Genomic DNA, 20,687 nt, shown 5'->3' with positions numbered 1-20,687 from the left:
GGGAGAGCGAAAGAGAGTGGTGAGGAAATGGGGAATGGGTTCAAATGGGTGGAGAGAGAAGGGAAGGGACATGCAAAGAATGTTACGCGGAGGAACGCGAGGAAGGGAGTGAGAAGAGGTTAAGCCAGGAGATGCCTGTACGAGGGGAAAAGATATTGGTCAGTGGCAGCACATCATGAAGATTTTACCATATTAGATTTCATTCGGTGGAAATTCCAATATAAATATTACATTAACAACTTGGGACTGTTCGCGATAAAATTTACTTCATTCTCATCCTTTGCTTAGAATACTATGGCTGAGATCTCCATTGTGCTCGTTATGTCTCCAAAAACTGAAGTATTGGTTTATGCCTACGTCAAAGAAACAGCGAAAAGTGTGGGGGTAGTAATTAACTTGAGGAAATTAATCGTTTGCCTAGATTGCTCAGTTATAACACGACTTTAACTTCGGAACACAGAAGAATGAAACACGCTTTTTAACCTTTTCAATAGCTGATAACCAGACACATCAAGCCTACGAAAAGCCATGCAAAAACCTTTTGTCTTTGGAACAATAGCATTAGGATGGATTCTATCAGATACAACTTTATGCCTGGTTGTAAAGGAACGTAGAGTTTTTAATAGTGGGTATTAAATAAAATTGACCATGGGGTGATTTAGGAGGAATGTAGTTTAACTATGGGTATGCGTTGAGAATGCATATTGAATAACATATATCAATATCAGCGATGCAAAATAAACCTCGGTTGCCTCCTGCTAGAAGGAATCAGGAATTTGAAAGAAAGATAGTTCTGATTGATCTCAATAGGTTTTTGAAAAAATCCCTGTATTCTCTGTCATCTGAAGCACTACGTTCGACCTAGTACCACACTAAGTGAGCATTTTGGTCAATATGAATTAAAGAAACGATTGAATTTCCTCGATTGACCTATCAAGAGATATATTTCTATCAAAGAAATATTGAGACTCTCCCCATTATTTTCACTGCAGTGTTTCAGCGTGAGAGAACTTCGATACCCTCCATCCTAGTTAGTTAAACTTTGGACGTGAAAATTAACAGCCAGTCACATGGCTTGACTCCCTCCCGCTAGCTGGCGAGCAGGTGGGCTTAGAGTGGAGTTGAGAGGGAGCCATGAGGGAAGCGAGCAAGTGGGTGGGACGAGCAAGATAAAGTGAGGATGGGAATGAGATGGAAATTGGAGGGCAAGGAGAGGTGGACGTGGGGAAGATAGAGGAGTCCTGATTCCTCGCCGATTATTATCAGGGAGCAATTTAGCCCATCGTTTCCCCGAACCCGGCCGGCATTAACTCGAAGGAGGAGCTGGAGGATGGGGAGAGGGAAGGAGACGGTGCGAGTTGGAGGAGAGTTGAGTGAAGATGGAGGGCGAGGAGGATGGGCCGAGAAGAGACGAGGTGGGATTATTAAAGGAGGAGCTGGGTTGGCAATTGATCAGTGGCCTTATAAATCATAGAATTTGGGAGAGAGTGAATGTGTCACTTAGTTCAATTGCATTAACGATTTACTCATCACCGTCATATACTTCGGAAAATTGGGTTCCCGAAACCCATGAGGAAAGTTGTGTTACGGCGAAACGACTAATGCATAATTTTAATACTCGGCATACACAATTTAAATGATAGAGTGATTTACGTGAGGCAAATATCTCTTATCACCTGGATTAATGAAGCAGATGTTAGAAATAGACGGAGAGGAGGACGTTGAAGAACAATTGAATCACATATTGTGGAAACTTTTATGAAAATACAATTATGAAGTATAAAATATGGTCAACCAGCATCAAATATTGATAAAACTTCTTCGTACCCACTCCAATTCATGATCACTGCTCCGAAAGCTATCCTCGATCATGAAATTAATATGAAAGTAATCAACGAAATTTGAATTCCCCTGAGAGTTGGTCACAATGAAAATATTGTATCACCATAGGAAGATTACTGATAATGGAAGATTGAATAAATAAGACTCCTTGGTCCAAAAAATATCGGAAAAGAGAAAAATCAATGTAAAGAGTAAAAACATATCTTCAACAGCATCAAAATGGCACTAAAGCTAAGGAAAGGTGGGTGTGGTGGGAGTAGATATTCAAAGATGGCTGTGAGTGGGAGGAGGCTTCGGCCGGGACTGACAGAGACCAGAAAAGGGGGATTAAAGAAGATAATTGCGTTAATTGATTTATTTCCACCAGACCGGGGAAGGAAAATAAACAATCACCGTCAAAAACTCGTCTCCACTCGTGAGGGAAACTCGTCAAAGTAATCCCTGAAAGGAATTCCGCCAAGATATTCGCAATCATTCAAAGTTTAATCCGCAAAAAAAGACGACGGGGAGATAACAAAAAAGAAGAAAGGAGTCACCGTTTTGTTAACGCTCAAAAACGTGGGCCAATTTGCTAAACTTTTAACACCCGACGAAAGGAGAAAAAAATAAGAAATCCCGAGTGTTATATTTGACGATAAATTGGAGAGTTTGAGTGAAACAGATAGAGAGAGATGAAGAGTTTTCGGCTGGGGGAATGAGGAAGAGGGGTAGGAAGAGGATTATCCGAGATGGAAGATGGCAGGATGAGATAAGGGTTGAAGGAAGGGGTGCATCAGGGTGGGGGGGATGCCGCTTTCCACATGGTAAGAAGAGGGTGGATGAGCGGGGAGTGAAGGGGTGAGAAGCACGAGGACAAATAGGCAATGGAGGGATGGATTTTAATATCGCCCGCCGCACCCGGTCGAGCGGAGAGATTAGATTAGAGGCGCTGGAGCGGTGAGCTCGGCGGTGTGGGCAGAGGAAGCCCCTGGTGCGGTGCCGGGGTGCGGGATTTGGGTGCCGAAGGAAGAGGAGGGAGACGAAGACGAGGAGGACAAGGGGTTGTGGATGAGGACGACGAAACGCGCGGGGTGGAGAAGAGGAGGAAGGGGTGGTGTGCTCTCGAGTATATAGCGAGAGAGGAGAGGGGGCAGAAGTGGGGGAGAAGTTTAAGTAGTTTCGTGTGAGCGAGAAAAGGAAGAAGAGGTCGAGGCTCATGCGACGAGGAGATAAGGCGGATGGCCGCCTGGTTCTCCCCCATCCCACACCACACGTGACCCCCTCCCCCCGCGCCTATTCTTACGCCACGCTGCTCCATCCCCCTCTCGTACAACTCCTCCTACCTCCCTCTCTCCCAGAAGAAACTCTCCTAATGTCTCCTTCTTCTCCCCCCCGCGCGTACACTCCCGGCGTCGTCGAAGCGAAAGCCCCTGTCCGCTCCTTAATCTTAAGAGGACCTCAGGGGATGGCGAAAGGGGGCTGGAGTAGGAGTGGGAGGTGGGCAAGCGATCGGGGATTTCGGGAGATAGAGCATGCTGGGCCGTGAGGAGGAGTCGTTGAAGAGTGGGAGGGTGGCTATTCCCTCCAAAGAGGCGGAGGAGGAGTAGGGGTGGAGTCAAAGTGTCGAGGGTGGGGGTCGGACTCGGCTCGCGAAGCCTTGCTTACTGAACGGAGGAGGGGAGGGGATTGATAAGCATAAAGACGACGTCGTTTAAATGAGTCTAGGAGATTTTCCTCCTTGAGAAAACGTATGAGCCTCGCCGACCTGCGACCGCAAAAAGCCTTTTGGTCGTGTCTCCCAGTCCCGAAAGCCCTCTATGAAGGGAGTTCATCAACAAAGAGGCGAAGAATAGAGGGGGTGGAGATGCAATGCGTAAGGAATTAAAAAGCATCGTGCTGCATGGAATCACCAATTTCGGTCGTTTATAACGCACGAATTTTTTCCATAGAAATGGAGTCTACAAAATGAGGCTACACACTTTGATTCCTCAGAATATCCCCCATATATCTCCTCCATCCTTGCCTTAAAGAATTTCTGAGTGAAAATCATAAGTATGAGTCATTTTTAATAAGAAGAGCACTCATATCTTCATGGCGTTTTCAAACACGAAGTTGATTTCGAGATAAGATAGAACAATAGAGAATAATTTGGTGAAAAGTCATAGCCCCGCTGTGGTTATGTTTGGAAGAGTAGGCACAAAATGTAATTTATCATCACTCTGCCGATGCCTTTAAACAAAGATGATTTTGTGGATTTTTTGTACTGTGCATTGATAACGGCAGTAAATTACAATAAATACAATTACTGGTTAAACGATAAAGGAACCGTTAAAAAAGTGAATGCATTGGGATTTTAACACTTGAAATTGAAGAACAACGCAATATAAAGATTATGAAAAGTCAATTTATAATAATTTCTCATGTTAAATTAAAAATACTATAAAAAATAATTCCCACCGAAAAAAATAGGGATTTACTCGATTTCAGTGTTCAATTTTGAAGTTAGATATAAGGTTTTTTACAATGAAAAGATAGTAAAAGAATTAGGCTAGTCAGGAACAAAAGTACACAAAATCTTATTTTTGAAAACGGAGAATAAATGCATCAACTTCACTCCATTCCACGTCGCAGGAATTGCTGTTCGCCATATCCTGCGAAAGCACTCGAAAGGAGAACTTCACCCTCCCGTAGACTGCATGCCATGCATACGATTGGCGGCGTACAAGGGGCAAGCATTAAACTTCACGATAGGGTCCCTTCACGCATTTATCCCGAAGCTAATGGCAGTTTATAATTGAAAAGAAAGAGGCGAAAAGTTATGCCCGCGGAAAAACCCGGCCTCTAGCGTAGATAAGCTGAGTGGAGGGGCAAGAGTCAATGGGGTTGGACTTCTCTTAAGGAAGTAGCGGGGGAAAGAGAGATACAACGGGGAAAGAAATTCACGACAGGAGGAGCAGGAGGTGAGAAGTAAAGAGGCTATGGAGTGGGGGTGAGCACTCCACACTGAAGTAGGTGATGGGGAGGATGGGTTAGTGGGAGGGGAGGGTGGCACGGCGGAGAGGGGGGGAAGGATGGTCTCGGAGGGGAGGGGCTAATTTGGCGGATCGACTGGAAGGCTATGAAGGACTTTCAAACATTTCGTGCCGGCGCGATGCAACTACGCGTGGGTGGGTGGGCGCCAGAGGGGGAATAGGGATGAAAGCATTTGAATTTTAGGGAAAGGCGCGGCGGGAACCGAGAGGAGGAGAAGATGGTTAGGCACGCGGGTTCGTCCTCGTCGACTTGGAAACAAAGAAACTTCGGGAAACGTTAAGTGAGAAGGAGAGAGGAGGGTTGGAAGGGGGAGGAAGATAGCGGGACGGGAGATGGGTGTGCAAGGGTAGGGAGGAGGGAGAGGGGTATGCAGGGATCCGAAAATGGGTCGGGGGAGTAGGGAAAAGACCGAGGGAATCGCAGGGGATGGGATAGGAGATCAGGACCACGCGATTCGGAGGCTGTGCGCGATGAGGGACCACTCGCTCGATCCTCTCTCCTCTCCTCACAACTCTTCTTCCGACCGGTTCTTCCTTCCCCAAAGCATCGGGTCGATCAACATTTCTATTTCTAGCGCGCGTGGTGAGAGGTGGTGCGGAGAGAGGGGGTCGGGCCGGGGTGGGGAGAGGAAGGGTTGAGGGGTAGAAAAACTGCGGCCGCGCGGCGTGGAGTTAAGGCACGCAGGACTCCTCGATAAGGGGAGGAGGAGAAGGAAAGGCTTAGGCACTCCCGACTTATATGATTGCGTCGTTCCTTAAGTGCTCGAGTGTGTGTCGTGGCTTCGAGTGGAGTCAATGGTGGAATCCATTAGTGCGCTAGCGGTAAAAGTAGGGGGAGAAGGTGGGAAGGGTATAGAGATGGGGAAAAGGGGAAAATTTACGTTTGAGAGAAAGAAGGGCTGACGGGAGGAAGAACGTTGTTCGTTGGCGCGTCTGCCACTTCCAGAAATAATTCATGCTCACAATCTTTACCTCGAGTTAAGAGGCACGAGTTTTGATTTAGCGAGGAATGCGAAGCGGAAGTTTGCGCGTACGAATGATCAGGAAGTATGGACTCAACGACGACGGAATGAAAGAGGTCATCGCGGAAAGATTTTCGGCTCTCATCACCGGATAAAGATGGACCGTAAACGCTCACAGATATCTTTCTCTTCAAAATTTGGAACAAAGTCTTCATTATGGAATTAAAAACATTAGTTTTTACTACGGAATTGCATTCCCACCGGAATATAAAGTCGCGATTCGTAATGGTGAGTATTTAATAGAACTAAAAGAGATTTGTGATACGAAGATAAATTTTTTTTCCGTTAATTCATTTTCAAAGAATTTATACAGCGGATCAAACTAAAAAAAGCTCGGTACTCAGTTTAGCAATAAAGCTATATTACCGTGATGATGAGTACATATGATAATTCTATGTTTTATACATCCAGAAATCTAAACATCCAGAAAGTTCCTATATAAAAAATATAATTTCAAAAATTGCTCCCCATGAAAATATATTTTATCATGATTACGCAAAAAATCAGGATTTATATAGCATGCATATTGCAAGAAAAAATAAATTATTCAAAGGACTTTTTTAACTCATATAACTGATATAAAATTTTCTTCAAAATGATAAAAGTATGGCTGCTTTTAAAGACAGATCGAATTCCCAGAGTAATTTACTGTGGCAACACACGTGAAACACTTTTTCTCCATGCACGTTGTCACTCGACGTATTATGACTTCCACAACTCAATTGGAACCCGAAGTGCGTCCGAGTCGCTGTCCCGGCGTTCGAAGCAGCGCAAATATTATTGAAGGCAGCGCGGGGAATAGAAATGACAAGGGAGTACGACGTTGAAGGGGCAGTAATAGCGCGTCGGAAGTCGGACGCTGCTGATGGACTGGGCGAACGTGCTTACCTTTGCTGGTTCCGTCGGGCCCTCTCAATATCGTGCACTCCTCGATTGAACCGAATGGCGCGAAGAGCTGTCGGACATCCTCTTCCGTCTGTTGCTTGCTGAGCATTCCCACGAACAGTTTTCTGTCTTCTGAAATCAAAAACAACGAGACAAGGGTCAGTTGCGAATTCCAGGGCGAATGACCGACGACGACGTCAAGTGAAACACTCTCTATAGCACGACTCTCTAGGTAAAAAAAGTGCAGAGCCATCTCAGTGAAAGACACTCAAAATATTTACACGTTTAAAAGAAATGTTTGCACACGTCAATGGCCAAAAATCGACATATTTACTTGTTTTTTTTTTAGTCGATCAGTTCGAATGACAGCTATGCATTAAAGGCACGAACAGAGTATGAGACAAGCATGCATAGTAAGAGGTGGCATGCAAAATTTTGCTTTTAAAGGAAAAAAGCCAAAATTGTGTCCACCAGCGTAAACAATTCTATTGATTAGCGCCAAGGCTTTTACGTAACACGCAATCACATACTCAACCGCCAATTCTATGGGGACTATTTTACAACCACCCCGCTAATGACGACATATATGTTGCTAAAATAAATAAAATAAACCCATACATTTCCTTTTCATAGATAATAATACGACTGTATCTAAGACATGGAGGAATAAAACGACAAAAAAATACATTCATTTGAAACGATACTTTGAATAAATCTACATCATCATTGCTAAAATAAGTATTTCATGCATCATCAAAGCGTCTTAATTCAATTTTTACCAGTGGTTTTCAAAAATGTCTCGGGGGTTATCACCTACGAAACATACGTCACTACGCTTCTACAAGAAATTGAAAGGTAATTGCCAAATGTAGACGTATGATGATGGCTAACGGAAGATAACTATTCCTTTTCGGAGGAAGGGAATTAGTTCTACGTAAATATAATTTTAATTACCATTCAACGTGAATGATAAAGCTTATCGAAAGCAATTTTGTTCGAAGGAAAGAGAATTTGAAATTAATAATGGACATTCTTAAATTACACTATATCATCGACATGGAGTCAAACTAAGAGCAAAAAAGCTTTTATTATACGCAGCTTGATATATCTTTGGACTGGATCTTCATAGCAAAAAATAATAATTTCTTAAATAGTCCAAATCGTTAGCGCAAGTAAAGCGCAGAGGGAAACATATTCAGTCACGAGATATAAAAGGTATAGTTAGGTCTAGAGTTAATGAAATTCATTTACAATTTAAACTTTAAGTGGAGGGATAACGTAACTCAGTCATGACAAAGGGTTATCGTGATAAACCAATAAAATAATTGGAGATAAAGTGAGTGCAAATTTCCCCTGAATTCAGATGATTTTCCTGAAACTATATAACCTGAAGGTATCCTCTCATTGTAAAGTATACACAGCAATAGCTATTCGCAATGAGTTAATTTGTTAGGAAAAAATGGAGAAATAGAAAATATGAGCTAATTGAAGGAACTAGGTTTTGTAGATCAAGCATATTGCTTAATGTCGAAACGAGTAATTCGCATTATTAGTGAAACCTCATTAGCAATTAGCATGAAAACTTTATTGCATCATAAAGCAAAGTAAAAGATCTTTCAGGAAATGTGAAAATAAAGAAGATATTCAAACTTATTGCATTAAATATGAGCTGGATGTGAGAAAACCTTTGGGTATAAAATTGATCACTCGAGTGTTTCAAAATGTGTGGATGACAAACATCCAAAATCAACCACGAGCTAAGACTTTGCTGTATTAATAATCATAATTCAGAAAAAAGGAAACTTTCAAGCAGTGGATTTCGACGTAGACAGATGATAGATGTGGAAAATTTTTGGGATTTCTGATATGTTTGATTAAAAAGTAGCTTTGTAAGAGATTATTGGGAGAGTTAATGAAAGGGAATACTATTTGAAAATATGGGGAGGCAAGGGATAAAAGAATAACTGCTTCAGGAAGATTAAGAGCCCGGTAAGAATAAGAGGCAGAGGAGATTGCGGCAGTTTTTGTTGCCGTACCAGATTTGATTTTTTCAAAATCCCCGGAACCAATCACGTAATCCTCTTAAGAAACGAAAAAAAAAATTAGGAGAGCAGTTGGAACAACCAAGATTACAAACATTCCCGATCAAAAATGGTATAAGCGCAGACGAGAGGATTTCTGTCTCCTGCCGAAGTCTCTCCAAGTACCCGGATTTCGTTCGTAGTGAGTAGCGCTCCTGGAGATTTAAAAAATTTCAGATTGGCCAGATTCAGCGAAAAAAACGAGAGGTGGAGTATATTAACCATTGGAGCGCGCATTATCCGTTTTTGTCCCAGAGTCGATGAGTGGAGGAAGAGAGAATCAGGGTTGGTTGACTAGTGTGGCAGAGGATATGGGGAAGAATCACGATATAATGTGGGCGCAGACAGCGTTTTGGTGTATAGCAAAGACCATGATATATTTCGTTGTTCTAACTGAATAGAACTGAGTGATAATAATCTCATTCGATATAAGTATAGCCATTTTTTCAAGGAGAAGAGATATAACTAATTTCCATCATGCATTGGATTACGTATGATTATTTCTAAAGAGAGGATAAAAGTTTCTAAAGATCTTTTACAATCAGTTCTGAACCGTCTAAAACCATTCTCATCCGGCACTGATTGAATTTTATGTCGTCTACTGCCAGATTTGATGGCTGATTAAAGGATTTAGATACTCTTAGTTTGTATGAAATCCCAAAAGTAAATAAAATATCGACAGAGAGATAGAGGAATGGAGGGAGGCGAAGGACGAAGGGTTGTGGATTTTGATGAGGAGGCGAAAGGAGGAGGTAGGCAACGCCTAATTCTATTGACAGAATTCTTTATCCTTAAAAGCCCGACTTAACGACTGATTAAATGGAATTAAATAACCCTAAGTTCCCTTATAATCTCCTCCTTGAGCCAAACCTTGACGGAATAGGGAGTTAGAAGGACGCGGGGTTGGAAGGGAGGGGAGGGTTGGAATATTAGTTTGAAGGGTGGTACCTATCTGTAGAAGGCGGGGGTCGGAAAGGAATGAGTTCGCGCTAGAAGTGCATCTATTCGACTTCTCTTCCCTGTTTCAAATTTAAAATAACCAGCCACTTCAAAATATCCAAAACAGTGATGAGATATAATTTTCTCTCCCGAATAATTGTGGACTCACATAGAGTCTAGGTTGAACTTAGGCACTCTCCCACATTACGAATCATAATTACTTCTTTTATTAGCTTGCAAGTTAACAGCCGGTTGAGGGAAACCTACCACTACACACTTATTGCGGCAAATCGCGGGGGAATATGTGGATTTGAAAGAGGCTAGTCCTGCCAATCGGAAATAATGTGTGCTCGTATATTAAAGGGTGAGTTCCTTTGATGGCGGTGGTGTAATTAATGAATGTTATTTTGGAATTAAACAACCCGTAGTTCTCTTATATCCTCTTAACAATGAAATAGATTTATTTCTGAATGAAAGGGAGAGGAGGTTTGGAATATTAGTTTGATGGGTGGTACCTAGCTGTAGAAGGCGGGGGTCGGAAAGGTATGAGTACGCGCTAGAAGTGCATCCATTTGACCTTTCTTCCCTGTTTCAAATTTAAAATAACCAGCCACTTTAAAATACCCAAAACAGCGATGTATACACCCTTGAATGAATTAGAAGATAGTTTGATGGTAGGTGATGGTAGGCTGGGAAATTTTATTGGGGGGTCGTGATGGTGGTGGCAGGTGGCGATGCGGTTCGGGGAGAAATGAGCTCGGTCAGAGGCGATGATGGGAGATGATGACGGCAGGGCAGACGTTTGCGCGCTGAGTGGTTGGGTCTCTCCGCTCGAGCGACGGCAGGGCGGGACGTGGGGTCGGTTTGACGGCCGTGCCGCGCTGAGCGGTCAAATTGCCGCCGCGGAGGGACGCCACTCGGAGAGACATGGGGGACGCGTATGCACTTGCGCGCGCCCAGCCTCTCGAATAACTCCGTCAACACGCAATAATTAGTGGCAAACATGCGAGTGCACACAAACCGGCGCCGGCGGACGCGCGGAGGAGAAGCGAAGGCCTTCCCTCCTCCCGCAAACCCTTGGGGGGTGGCAGGTAGTTAGTAACCGGGGGGCGTGGTGAAATGGGCCATCCTCCTTGCGCCCACCACCGCCGTCGAGAGGCGCCACTATCTTCCTCCCGCTCTCTCTGCTTTCCCTTGGGTGCACGCGGGCGTGGATCTTGACCCTCCTGGGTACGCGGACGTCGCAGATTGAGCCGAGGGGCCGTGAGGAGGAGGGGTGCGGTCGGTAGCTCTTGAGAGGCATGACGGCGGTCCGAAGGAGGAATGCTGAGCGAGTTTATTGGGCTTGGGGAGGTTGTGTGCAATGTCGGAACGGAACAGCGGCGCTTGGGACAGCATCGGGAGTCAGGTGGGTTTTAGCTGGAGTGTTTCATGACAAATTTATGGGTTGGAATTCGTGATATTGATATCTAAAATAGCTTTGTTGAAAATATATGAGTTCGAGTATTTATAAGCATAAATTTATTCCGTAAAAAACTCCCAGCCATTAATCATAATTTTTTGGCAACTTCAGCATGCGCACGTTTTGTTTTTCTAGGAGCTTACAGAGAGGGAATTTTGTGATAAGTACATTTTTATTGATAATCATTTAAAACGCTTTATTCCGATATTAAAATTGACATTGGTAGAGTCCTTTGGAAAGAAATATTTCATTGACCACTACTGAAGGTGTAAAACATTCTTTGACGCAATGTTTGATTCACATAAATTTTCCACAAAGTGAAAAGTTATACTGATATTCTTACAATATCATCATCTGCTGCTTATGGTAAATTAATACACATGATTGCTGCTTGAAGCTAAGAAATAATGTCCGGTTCGTATTGATAGCTTGACTGCTTGGATCTTATCAGAATGTTAGAAGTGAATATAATTCAAGTTAGTCCAACGCCGATATCAATTGTCTCCCGTTCCACCATATAGTACCAAAGTGCACAAATGAAATGGCCTTAGCCACCGGTCACCTACTCCAAATTACTAAATCAGCGACGCTACGTTTCCGTGGATCAGAAATGACGTTATCGCGTTGATGAAGTGGAGGGTTCAACGGCGGGGATGGTGTGTCATCCATATTCCGATGATAAAATAACAAAATACTCTACTGCTTGAAGCTACAAGAAATATTTTAGAAGTAATTTTCGGTTCGGAGTTTTAGCCTGATTGCAAGGCTCATATCTGAATGGAGTGCCTCAAAACAGGGTGTTAATGGAGATTAATCAAGAGAAGGGCAAAGCCAATACCAGATTTCTTTCTTCCCATCCCTTACCATTAAATGGCACAATATAGCGTCGCCACCAGTCACCTATTCCAAATTACCAAACCAGCAACATCATTATGCCATTCCTGTACATCGGAAATGAGGTGTGCGTGCTGATTATGTGGAGATTATTAGGGTGGCGATGCTAAGCGTATAATCTGTTTCCTACGGTAAAACAATAAGGACACTAATGATTGAAGCTAGACGTAATGTAAAAAGGCGTAATTGGCGGTTCGTATTGGTAGCTTGACTGCAATATTCTTGTCTGAAAGCAGTGTCTGAAAACACGGTGATGGTGAAGGTAACTCACAAGTAGGGGAACTTCGACACTATGTTTCCCTCCGTCTCTCGCACCATTGCACCAAATGGCGTAGATGACCTTAGCCACCGCTCACCTACTCCAAATAACTAAGCGACGTCACGACGACGTACCCGTGGATCGGAAATGACGTGTGCGCGCTGATTCTGTGGAGGGCTCTGGGGAGAGAAGGGTGATGCGCGGATGGAAAGAGAGATAGCGAGAGAGAGAGAGAGGGTATAGGCGGCGACCCGGAGGAGTGATGGCCCCTGTCGCTTGGATGGGCCGCGCACACTAAATGATACCGCCCCATTAGCAGATGCAAACATTATACGTCACGAGGGAGAGAGAGAGAAGGAGGATGTAGGTAGAATTGGAGGTGGTGGTGGCAAACGGACCCGCCTATCTCCAGCCATAACGTCCCCGATGCCCGAACGGAGAGAGGAGGAGACTCCCACTTCCCCAAACATCCCATCCCACCCGAGAATAAACACACGCATCATTAACCCCTTACGTGCAGCGGCCGCGAAACTCCTCTCCGATTCCCTCCGGATCCGAACTGTTACCCCCTTCTCCTCCATCCCCTCCCCATTATCCAGCACCGTGAAGGTCCCCCCTCCCCCGACCGATCCCCAGGGGGACAAAAATGGCCTATGGACATAATACTTTGTGCTGTCGTCGGTAGTAGCTCTGATATTCGAGCAAGATGCATTCACCTGTATGCACGGGGTATGTTTCGGAGGGGATGAAGACGTATCTAGAGGGGGTGGGTTACACGATTTCAAGCATGTTTTGGACCACAAACGAGAGAATTCGACTGCTTAGCTAAATAATGAGGGCTACGGAAACATATTGTAGGATTTATTCAGCAGTTGATTTATCCGATTCGTGCATAAATATCATTTATTTATTTAATATTCGTGGGTCTTTTCACATGTTTATCCAAATTAACTTAAAAAATATGATTAAATAAATATGAATCCTTTCTCTGACAACTGTGTGACTGGATGACCACAAGGGAGGAGTCCAAGAGAAATCCCTAATCCGAAGCAAGCTGAATTCTTTAAAGCGCAGTATTATGGACACCTGAGGGATGCTTAACTGCAGACAACATTACAGTTTTGTTAACATCAGAAACACTTTTTTTTCCTTCACCGCCTCAATTTTCCCCATTCTGCCCTTTCTAATCCACGCACCAACAAACTGTGCTATAAGTGCGACGGGAAAGTTTTCACCCAAAATTACTAAACAAACATTCCCTGGTCCCGAAAGGGGCGAAAATGACCGATGGCATTAATGTATATCCTTAATGATGTCCAGAAGGGACGGACATTTTAGTAAGCCCACGCGCAACTTCACTCCTCGACGGTCGGATAACGTAAACAACGGGGAGCGAAGTGCAGTGCCTCGCGGGCGAGGCTCTCGCTGCCGCACCGCCCGACTGATGACGTCCGTGACGTCCCAGGAATGATGACTGTAGAGGGGAACAAAAAGTTTGCTTTCGAGTCTCTTGCGAGAGGGGCCCACGAAGAGCGGACACACGTTCCGGACGGATTCGACGCAGTGTGAAACGCCCTCGCGAGCGGAGGAAGGAAGGAAGGCGGGGGTGGTTGTGTGGGAGGATAGGGGTGGGGGAAAAAGGGTTGAGGAAAGGGGAAAGGGGATGGGGTAAGTGTGTGTGGGGGGTAAACAGCCTCGCTGCTGGGGTATTCATCACTTTGGGGCGGAATAAGAAGAGGAGGCCGCGGAGAAGGGAATTTTCTCATATGCCAAAGGAGCGTGGGAATAAGAGGCGTTTTAAAAGGAGACGGGAGTGAGATTGATGGCAGGGAGCTAACATAATACATTTCGGAACGGGAAAAGTGTTCAGGGCAGACAAAGGAGGGGCGAAAAATAAAAGGGAGGGAGAAGGGCGGGAGTTTGTTGAGTCGTCAGGAAAGGAAAGGGGTGGGGTACAGAACTTGAGAAAAATAAGGCGAGACGAATTTACTTGGAAAGGTATTATTCGAACTGTTGATCATAAGATAGTAAACAATATCTTTCTCCTGGAGGGACGAAAAACATTTCCTCTCCTGCTCCCATTAAAAAAATGAGGAAAAAGTAACTTATAAGAGCTCAATCCCTGACAAGATGATAGCCAGAGCATATCCTAAAAATTTAAACTCGACCCTGTCAAAATTCCATTCTACCACGATTCCACTTCACATCTCACTTTGTAGTTAACCTTTTTTGGTTAATGAAGAGCTACCGGAGATGGGTAAGGTAGCACATTCGATTGATTCTCTAAACTGAAGTAAGAGCTTTTTTTCATGGGTGAAATGTTTGCAATCGATATGTATGCAACCAATTTTTAGATGAAAGAGCTTCGGTAAACGAAGTGATATCAGTTTGCAAGCACTTGACAATAGCCATAAAAAAGAAAATAAAATTAGAAAATATGGAGAGATAAATGACTATGAAAATCCGTGAAAGTACAGCACTCGTAAGAAAGCTGACGGGGGTCAATGTGAACCGATCGAATAAGAACTAATGACGAAGCTACCGGTTAACCTTATGACTTTACTTACTGTTCAATGACGAAAATTATTTTCTAGGCGATGAGTAACGTAAAAAAAGTGATGACTGCTAGGGATGAACGATCCAATAGGCATTTTATCAGCCCCTACAGAATCATGTTTAAATTCACTCTTTTATCGGCCAGATATATCGATTTTAAGAGACCACGATCGCCTAAAGTATCCGAGGAACTGGTAGAGGCACTAATCAACCACAACCTAAGTATCATTACTGAAGCACGAACCTCTCCCCTTTCCTGTTAAAAAAATTACTAAACTTAGTATTTTAGCAAGTGTTAATTAACAGAATTTTGGTGGAAGAAAAATGTCTCAATATAAAAATGTTTGAGTTCGTATCGTTCACGGTAGATGGAGTAACACAGATGAGGAGCAACACGGTAGATGAAGGAGCAAGGGTAGGAGAAGGAATATGCAGTGAAGGGGCCTGCAAAATATATTTTCCCTGGGCTCCAGAATTTCCGTGAAATACTATGTGGCGAGAACCATGGAGACGAGAGAAAAAAATATGCATATGTGGGAGCGAGAGCGAGATGAACGCGTGGGAAACTGCGATGCGGGCGGACTGGGTCATATGGAAAGCTGTTGCGACTCCAGTTCTTCCGCGTGCGAGAGATCCCGCGGCGTCGTTGGCGAGAATATGTTTTCCGGGCTGCCGCTATGAAGGGGATTAGAGTGAGATGTGGAAACGGACGTTGATGCATGAGTGATTGGCCGGAGCTGGATGCAGATGGAAATTTCGGGTAGGGGGGGGGAGGAGTTAAGGCGCCGGTGGAGGTGGCGGTGTGGAGAGATGAACAATGACTGCGTGGGACAGCGGTCGGATGCAGACCGGAAGGTAACGGCGCGAAGACTCGTGACAGGATAAGGTGATACTACCCTAAAACCTAGTCTCCTTCCGCCCCGACCCGATGAATCAATGATGGAGGTGATCCCGGTTGGCGTGGCCGATAAGGCATTGAATATACCGGCCGAATATCGGAGCGATTTGAACCCTAGCGACTGACCTACTTCAATACAACCACCTTCGTCCTTTCTCGCATCATGGCACCGAGGACGGCTACGTGGAAATTCACTGGTATGCGTCGGAGTAAACTATTCCGCGAGGAGGGAAAGAATATGAAAATGCTGCGAGGGGAGTGGATGATGTGGAAGGGAATTTGAACGGGTGGCAGATGAAAGAAAGAAGGCTGAAGCGCATAGGAAATTTTTCCGAGTCCGGGCTGCCGGACGGCGTGACGGTTACCGTCGTATCCACGGGAGCGGAACGAATGAAGGCTATTGGTCACATGAATGTCTAACGCGGTGGACATCTACCCACTCCTCCTCCGGCCTATCGGGCGATTCCCGCTTTTCTCGCCTGTGGATCGAAACGGAGGGGGAGGAGAGAATCAAGGCTCGTTTGGTCCACTGGCTCCATTCAAATCAACGTTCGATTTGGGATCAGACAGGCGGGATCTATCGGGAAAGATCGCATTCGGAACTCAAGTATGGAGAAGGTGTGTGTGCGTCTCTGTGTATGGCCACATGTGATGAAGAGGGAGATGGAACGATCGCTACATTTTTCCCCCGTTGAATTCACCGCGGCATTTTATTTTTCATCCCCGTATTGAATAAAGAAGGTGCACCGGACGGGACGATGAAAGGTATGGAACAGGTACCGTACACGTTCTAACGGGGGTGGAGGCTTTAACAGCTGAACAAAAGCCTCAGGGAGATGGAGCAGCACATAGATAGGAAGACTGACAAATTGAGGACGCATTATATACTACTAGTTTAGTATATTACACTAGATTCACGTAATGCCCTTTGACGAGACTTAAAGATTCATTATTACTCATTTTGTTGAGTACGCATCATTTTAAAAGTGAAAATTGTAGCATTGTTTTGTAATTATTAGTGTCACCCAAACTTAAGTAGGCAGGAGGTGCACGCCGCATGTATGTGTGCCTATTTGTGTATGGAATATTAAGATGAAGGGGGAGATGAAGAGAATCGCTACATTTTTCCCCAGTTGAATTCGGTCCTCAGTTGAATTTTATTTTTCATCACCGAGTTTATTCAAGAGCTTGAGATAATTATTCCAATTGAAAAAAAAGAAGTAAGCAGGTATTGCTAAGCATTTTAAGTAGTATTCAAATACTTTTCATGGTTTCAGGCTCAAACCACGATGGTTTTCACAAGTCAACTAATGCTGTTTACTCCATGAAGTTGATGGTTTGAGGCGTTACTTTGTGCAATTTATTCATATTGAATGAAAATTAAACTTTTTTTTCCACATAAATATTTATTCGATCACGACCGCGGTTGCGACGCGGCATCCTTCTTTTTGTGGAAAAACAAAGTTAAATTTTCATTCAATCTGTTTACTCCATACGTACCCCATTGATCATCCACTTCCTCCCTCCTTCTGTCTTTTTGTTTAGCCTCCCCTGAATGCCAATCACTTCCCTCCTCTCCCCTGCCCTAATGGCTCTCAAGGATTTTAATAACTTATCTGGGATATTTTCAAATAATAAAACTGAATAATTTTATTTACGTGCAGAAACATGTTGTTTGGAGACTATTCATTTGTAAAATATGACAATGTTACTTTTCAAGAAAGGTTCCCCGGGATTTCCACCTGATCAGGTTCTCCATCACGGCCGGCGTATCGATGAACGATTCTTCGATCGTCATCAGGGCATGGACAAAATGACTCCGGCAGGACGATGGACGACTCGTTCATCGTTCTGCCGGACATCGAAACTGACCCGGTGGAAACCTCAAGTAACCTTCCACGATACAATACGCCGGAAAAGCCTGCGATAATTCTTCATGTTACTTTTCATTTGTATTGCACGCAAGATTTATTCAGTTCTCGAAATGGATGCAGGTCTCGCGCATTCGAAACGAAGGCCGAGAAAAAAAATGTAACGCAACCTCAAAACTGTAACCCAGGACATAAGGAAGAGAATGAAGGGAGTGGATAGCTGGGGGAGGACCATTGGAGGATGGAAGGGGAGGGGAGAAAAGGACCACGGAGAGGGAAGGACAATAGACGGAAGGACAAAGGGATCCGGAGTGACAGGAGGGCGGAGGAGGGGGAGTTGACGGAGACGCAATGGGGGAAACCTGAAGGTGATGGAGAGAAACATGAGCGCGGGGAATTTTGGGATTGGAGAGGAGGCGGGGGGGGGGGAGGAGGGAGAGAAGTCAGGTGGGACGGGGGAGAAAGATGGCGCCTCCGAGTGAAGCGACGGATTTCGCAGAAAAGAAGATGCTGCGACGTGTGTGTGTGTGTGTGGGCAGAGCGAGGGATATATATGGAAGTCGTCGACTCGCGATGAGGGTAAGGAATTATGGGATCAGGGTACAGGGAGAGAGGATAGATAGATTAAAGGATGAAGGAGAATTCGGGAGGAAAGAAAAGAATCACTAAGGTAGGAGGCAATGGAAGAGAGAGAGGACGACGATCAGCAGAGATGAAAGGCAGGGGAGAAAAGGGGAAAGCCGCGACGGGTGGAGAATGAAGTCGAAGAGAGTAGTTGCAATTTGGCTTCGTGGGTGGAGTGCCTTGAAGGACCCAAACCGATAAGGAAAAGGACTTTGACCGAGGGTTAATTGAGGTAGGAACCAAAGACTTACTGGAGATATGACAAGGCCGGGGCGACGAGAAAAAGGTCTTTTACCGAGGCAGGTAAATTCATACACAATCGTCTGATAGACTGTTATTTGGTAGAAATATTTGATTGGGACGATAAGAAATTTTGACTATCCCGATTATTTGTTATCACTTGACAATACTTTACTAATTTAGCTTGTGTAACAAAAATCAGCGCAGTGTGTATTTTCATAAATTGGGTGATTTCTCGAGTTGATTATTTGCGGATGCTTCCAAAGAGACAATGACCAAAGGTTCCGTTACAGCAATGAAGTACAACGTTAACCTATTATTCCTACAAGAGATGCTGAGGTCATCTCTCACTCAAAAAAAAAAAAACTTGACCACTCTCTAAATTTAATGGTATAATAATAAAAACCCACAATGCGGTCATATAAAATATGAATTTCGCAATACTGTTTCAATTTATTACTTTTACTTGATCCTTAATCATGTAATAAAAGTTTAATGCCTTAGATAAACATCTATACCCCCGAGGAGCATAGAAAGTAACCAAAGAGTTAGGCAAATTCTCCCGTACGGACATAGCCAATCGACATAAGGGGCATAAAACCTTACTTTTGTGCTCAAAAGCGCGGAACGGTTCATGAAGAGGAAGCGGTAGGAAACTGCACTTAGGAGTTCCCCATCTTCCCTGAAGTCCTTCCACTCACCACGAAATCTCCAGCCATCGGGGAATGGAAAACCCACTCTCATTACATCCACCGACCACTCTGCTCACCGCAAATTAAGAGGTTAGTTTCCGTGCAGCCACCTATCCTGTTCGGGTTTCCCCTTTGACCAAGGGTCAGAACACGAGGATGATTACCAGTGTCTGCTTCCGACGTTTGCAGGGTCTGTGGTTGCGACGCCTGGACCACGGCTCGGTATGAGATGACAGGACTTCCGAGCAAGGGGGCAGGTAAGTTGTTCACAGGATCGATTTCCAATCTTTTGCCCTCCCGGACAGTTATTTTTAACTACCAAGTTTAGAACGTATGAAGTGAAGTTCAAAGTACAATATTCTTCTCTGATTGAAAAAATACCCGTATTGTAAGCAGACTTTTAGAATTACAAGCAGAAAAGTGTTTTTAATTAAGCGATGCCATTCAACAGTTGGCTTGATTCTGACTTGTTTTAAGCTGCACTGTGAAACAGAGGCAATAGGGGAGGAGAATGATAGAAAAATCTAAGTATCGTATGATTATCATATGCTCACAGCACCTCATATTTTTGTTATAGATACCCAGGAGTAATATGTATTAGATATCGAGACTAGTTGTAACAAAATCAGCCATTGATATGAGATCAGATACCAGTGTGTGCTAGGCATTACGGCGTATTGGTTATAAACAAATTAATGAACGTCAAGAAAACATTTTCTAATGTACCTACCTCGTATAGTGAGTAGAAGCTACTATTCGTTACTCAATTCAGATAGGGATTACTATAACAAGATAGACCTTGCTTGCTTGGTTTTTAAGGCCTGCCTGATCATAGCTTTGACGTAATTAAACCTATTTCACTTGATTCAAGAACAGTGCAGTGTAGCAACCTAAACGATTAATTCCTTTGTTTTTCATGATTATAATTTTAATAAAATAAAATTAAATATGCCGAAAATGTTTTCCAAGAGGATAGTTTCGATTCCTTAGGAAATTATGCGGAAAATTCGCGATTTTACGCAGAGCAAATACAAATAAACATCAACATATTGTCAACACCCATTGTATAATACAAGAGTGAAGCAACAGTTTTCAGAGGATGGACTCTTCAATCGCGAAAACTCGTTTAAATAAAACGTAAATATAAACCCAACACGGGCTTGGAATCCTCATCCCTAATTTATCTTCATTTTCTGTACTAAAATGAAAAAACATACGTCATATTAACCTGAAATACATTTTTTAAATTGATTTACATAGTTGAGTGAAAATAAAATGGTAACAACTACTATAATATGTGAAATTGCCGACAATAATCGATAATGAAAGAAAAATTCTAAGTAACATCGACCAAACGAAACCCCGAATACAGCAACACAACATATGTGTGAGCGTGCATACATTTGTGGAC

The 20,687-nt window shown here is 43.8% G+C and overlaps 1 protein-coding gene across 6 annotated transcripts in view; it reads right to left on the bottom strand.

The window, feature by feature from the left end:
• The window catches only part of LOC124171062 (CUGBP Elav-like family member 4), a 711,449-nt gene that overhangs the window by 82,726 nt on the left and 608,036 nt on the right, over positions 1-20,687 (bottom strand). For all 6 annotated transcript variants that reach the window (XM_046550227.1, XM_046550214.1, XM_046550233.1 and 3 more), the window contains one exon: positions 6,764-6,892. In XM_046550227.1, the coding sequence (XP_046406183.1) occupies positions 6,764-6,892 (129 nt within the window). The remainder of the gene's footprint in view (positions 1-6,763; positions 6,893-20,687) is intronic.

The sequence above is a fragment of the Ischnura elegans genome, chromosome 1, assembly GCF_921293095.1.
Source record: "Ischnura elegans chromosome 1, ioIscEleg1.1, whole genome shotgun sequence".
NCBI classification, from domain to species: Eukaryota; Metazoa; Arthropoda; class Insecta; order Odonata; family Coenagrionidae; genus Ischnura; species Ischnura elegans.
This window is presented reverse-complemented; position numbering and strand designations above follow the sequence as displayed.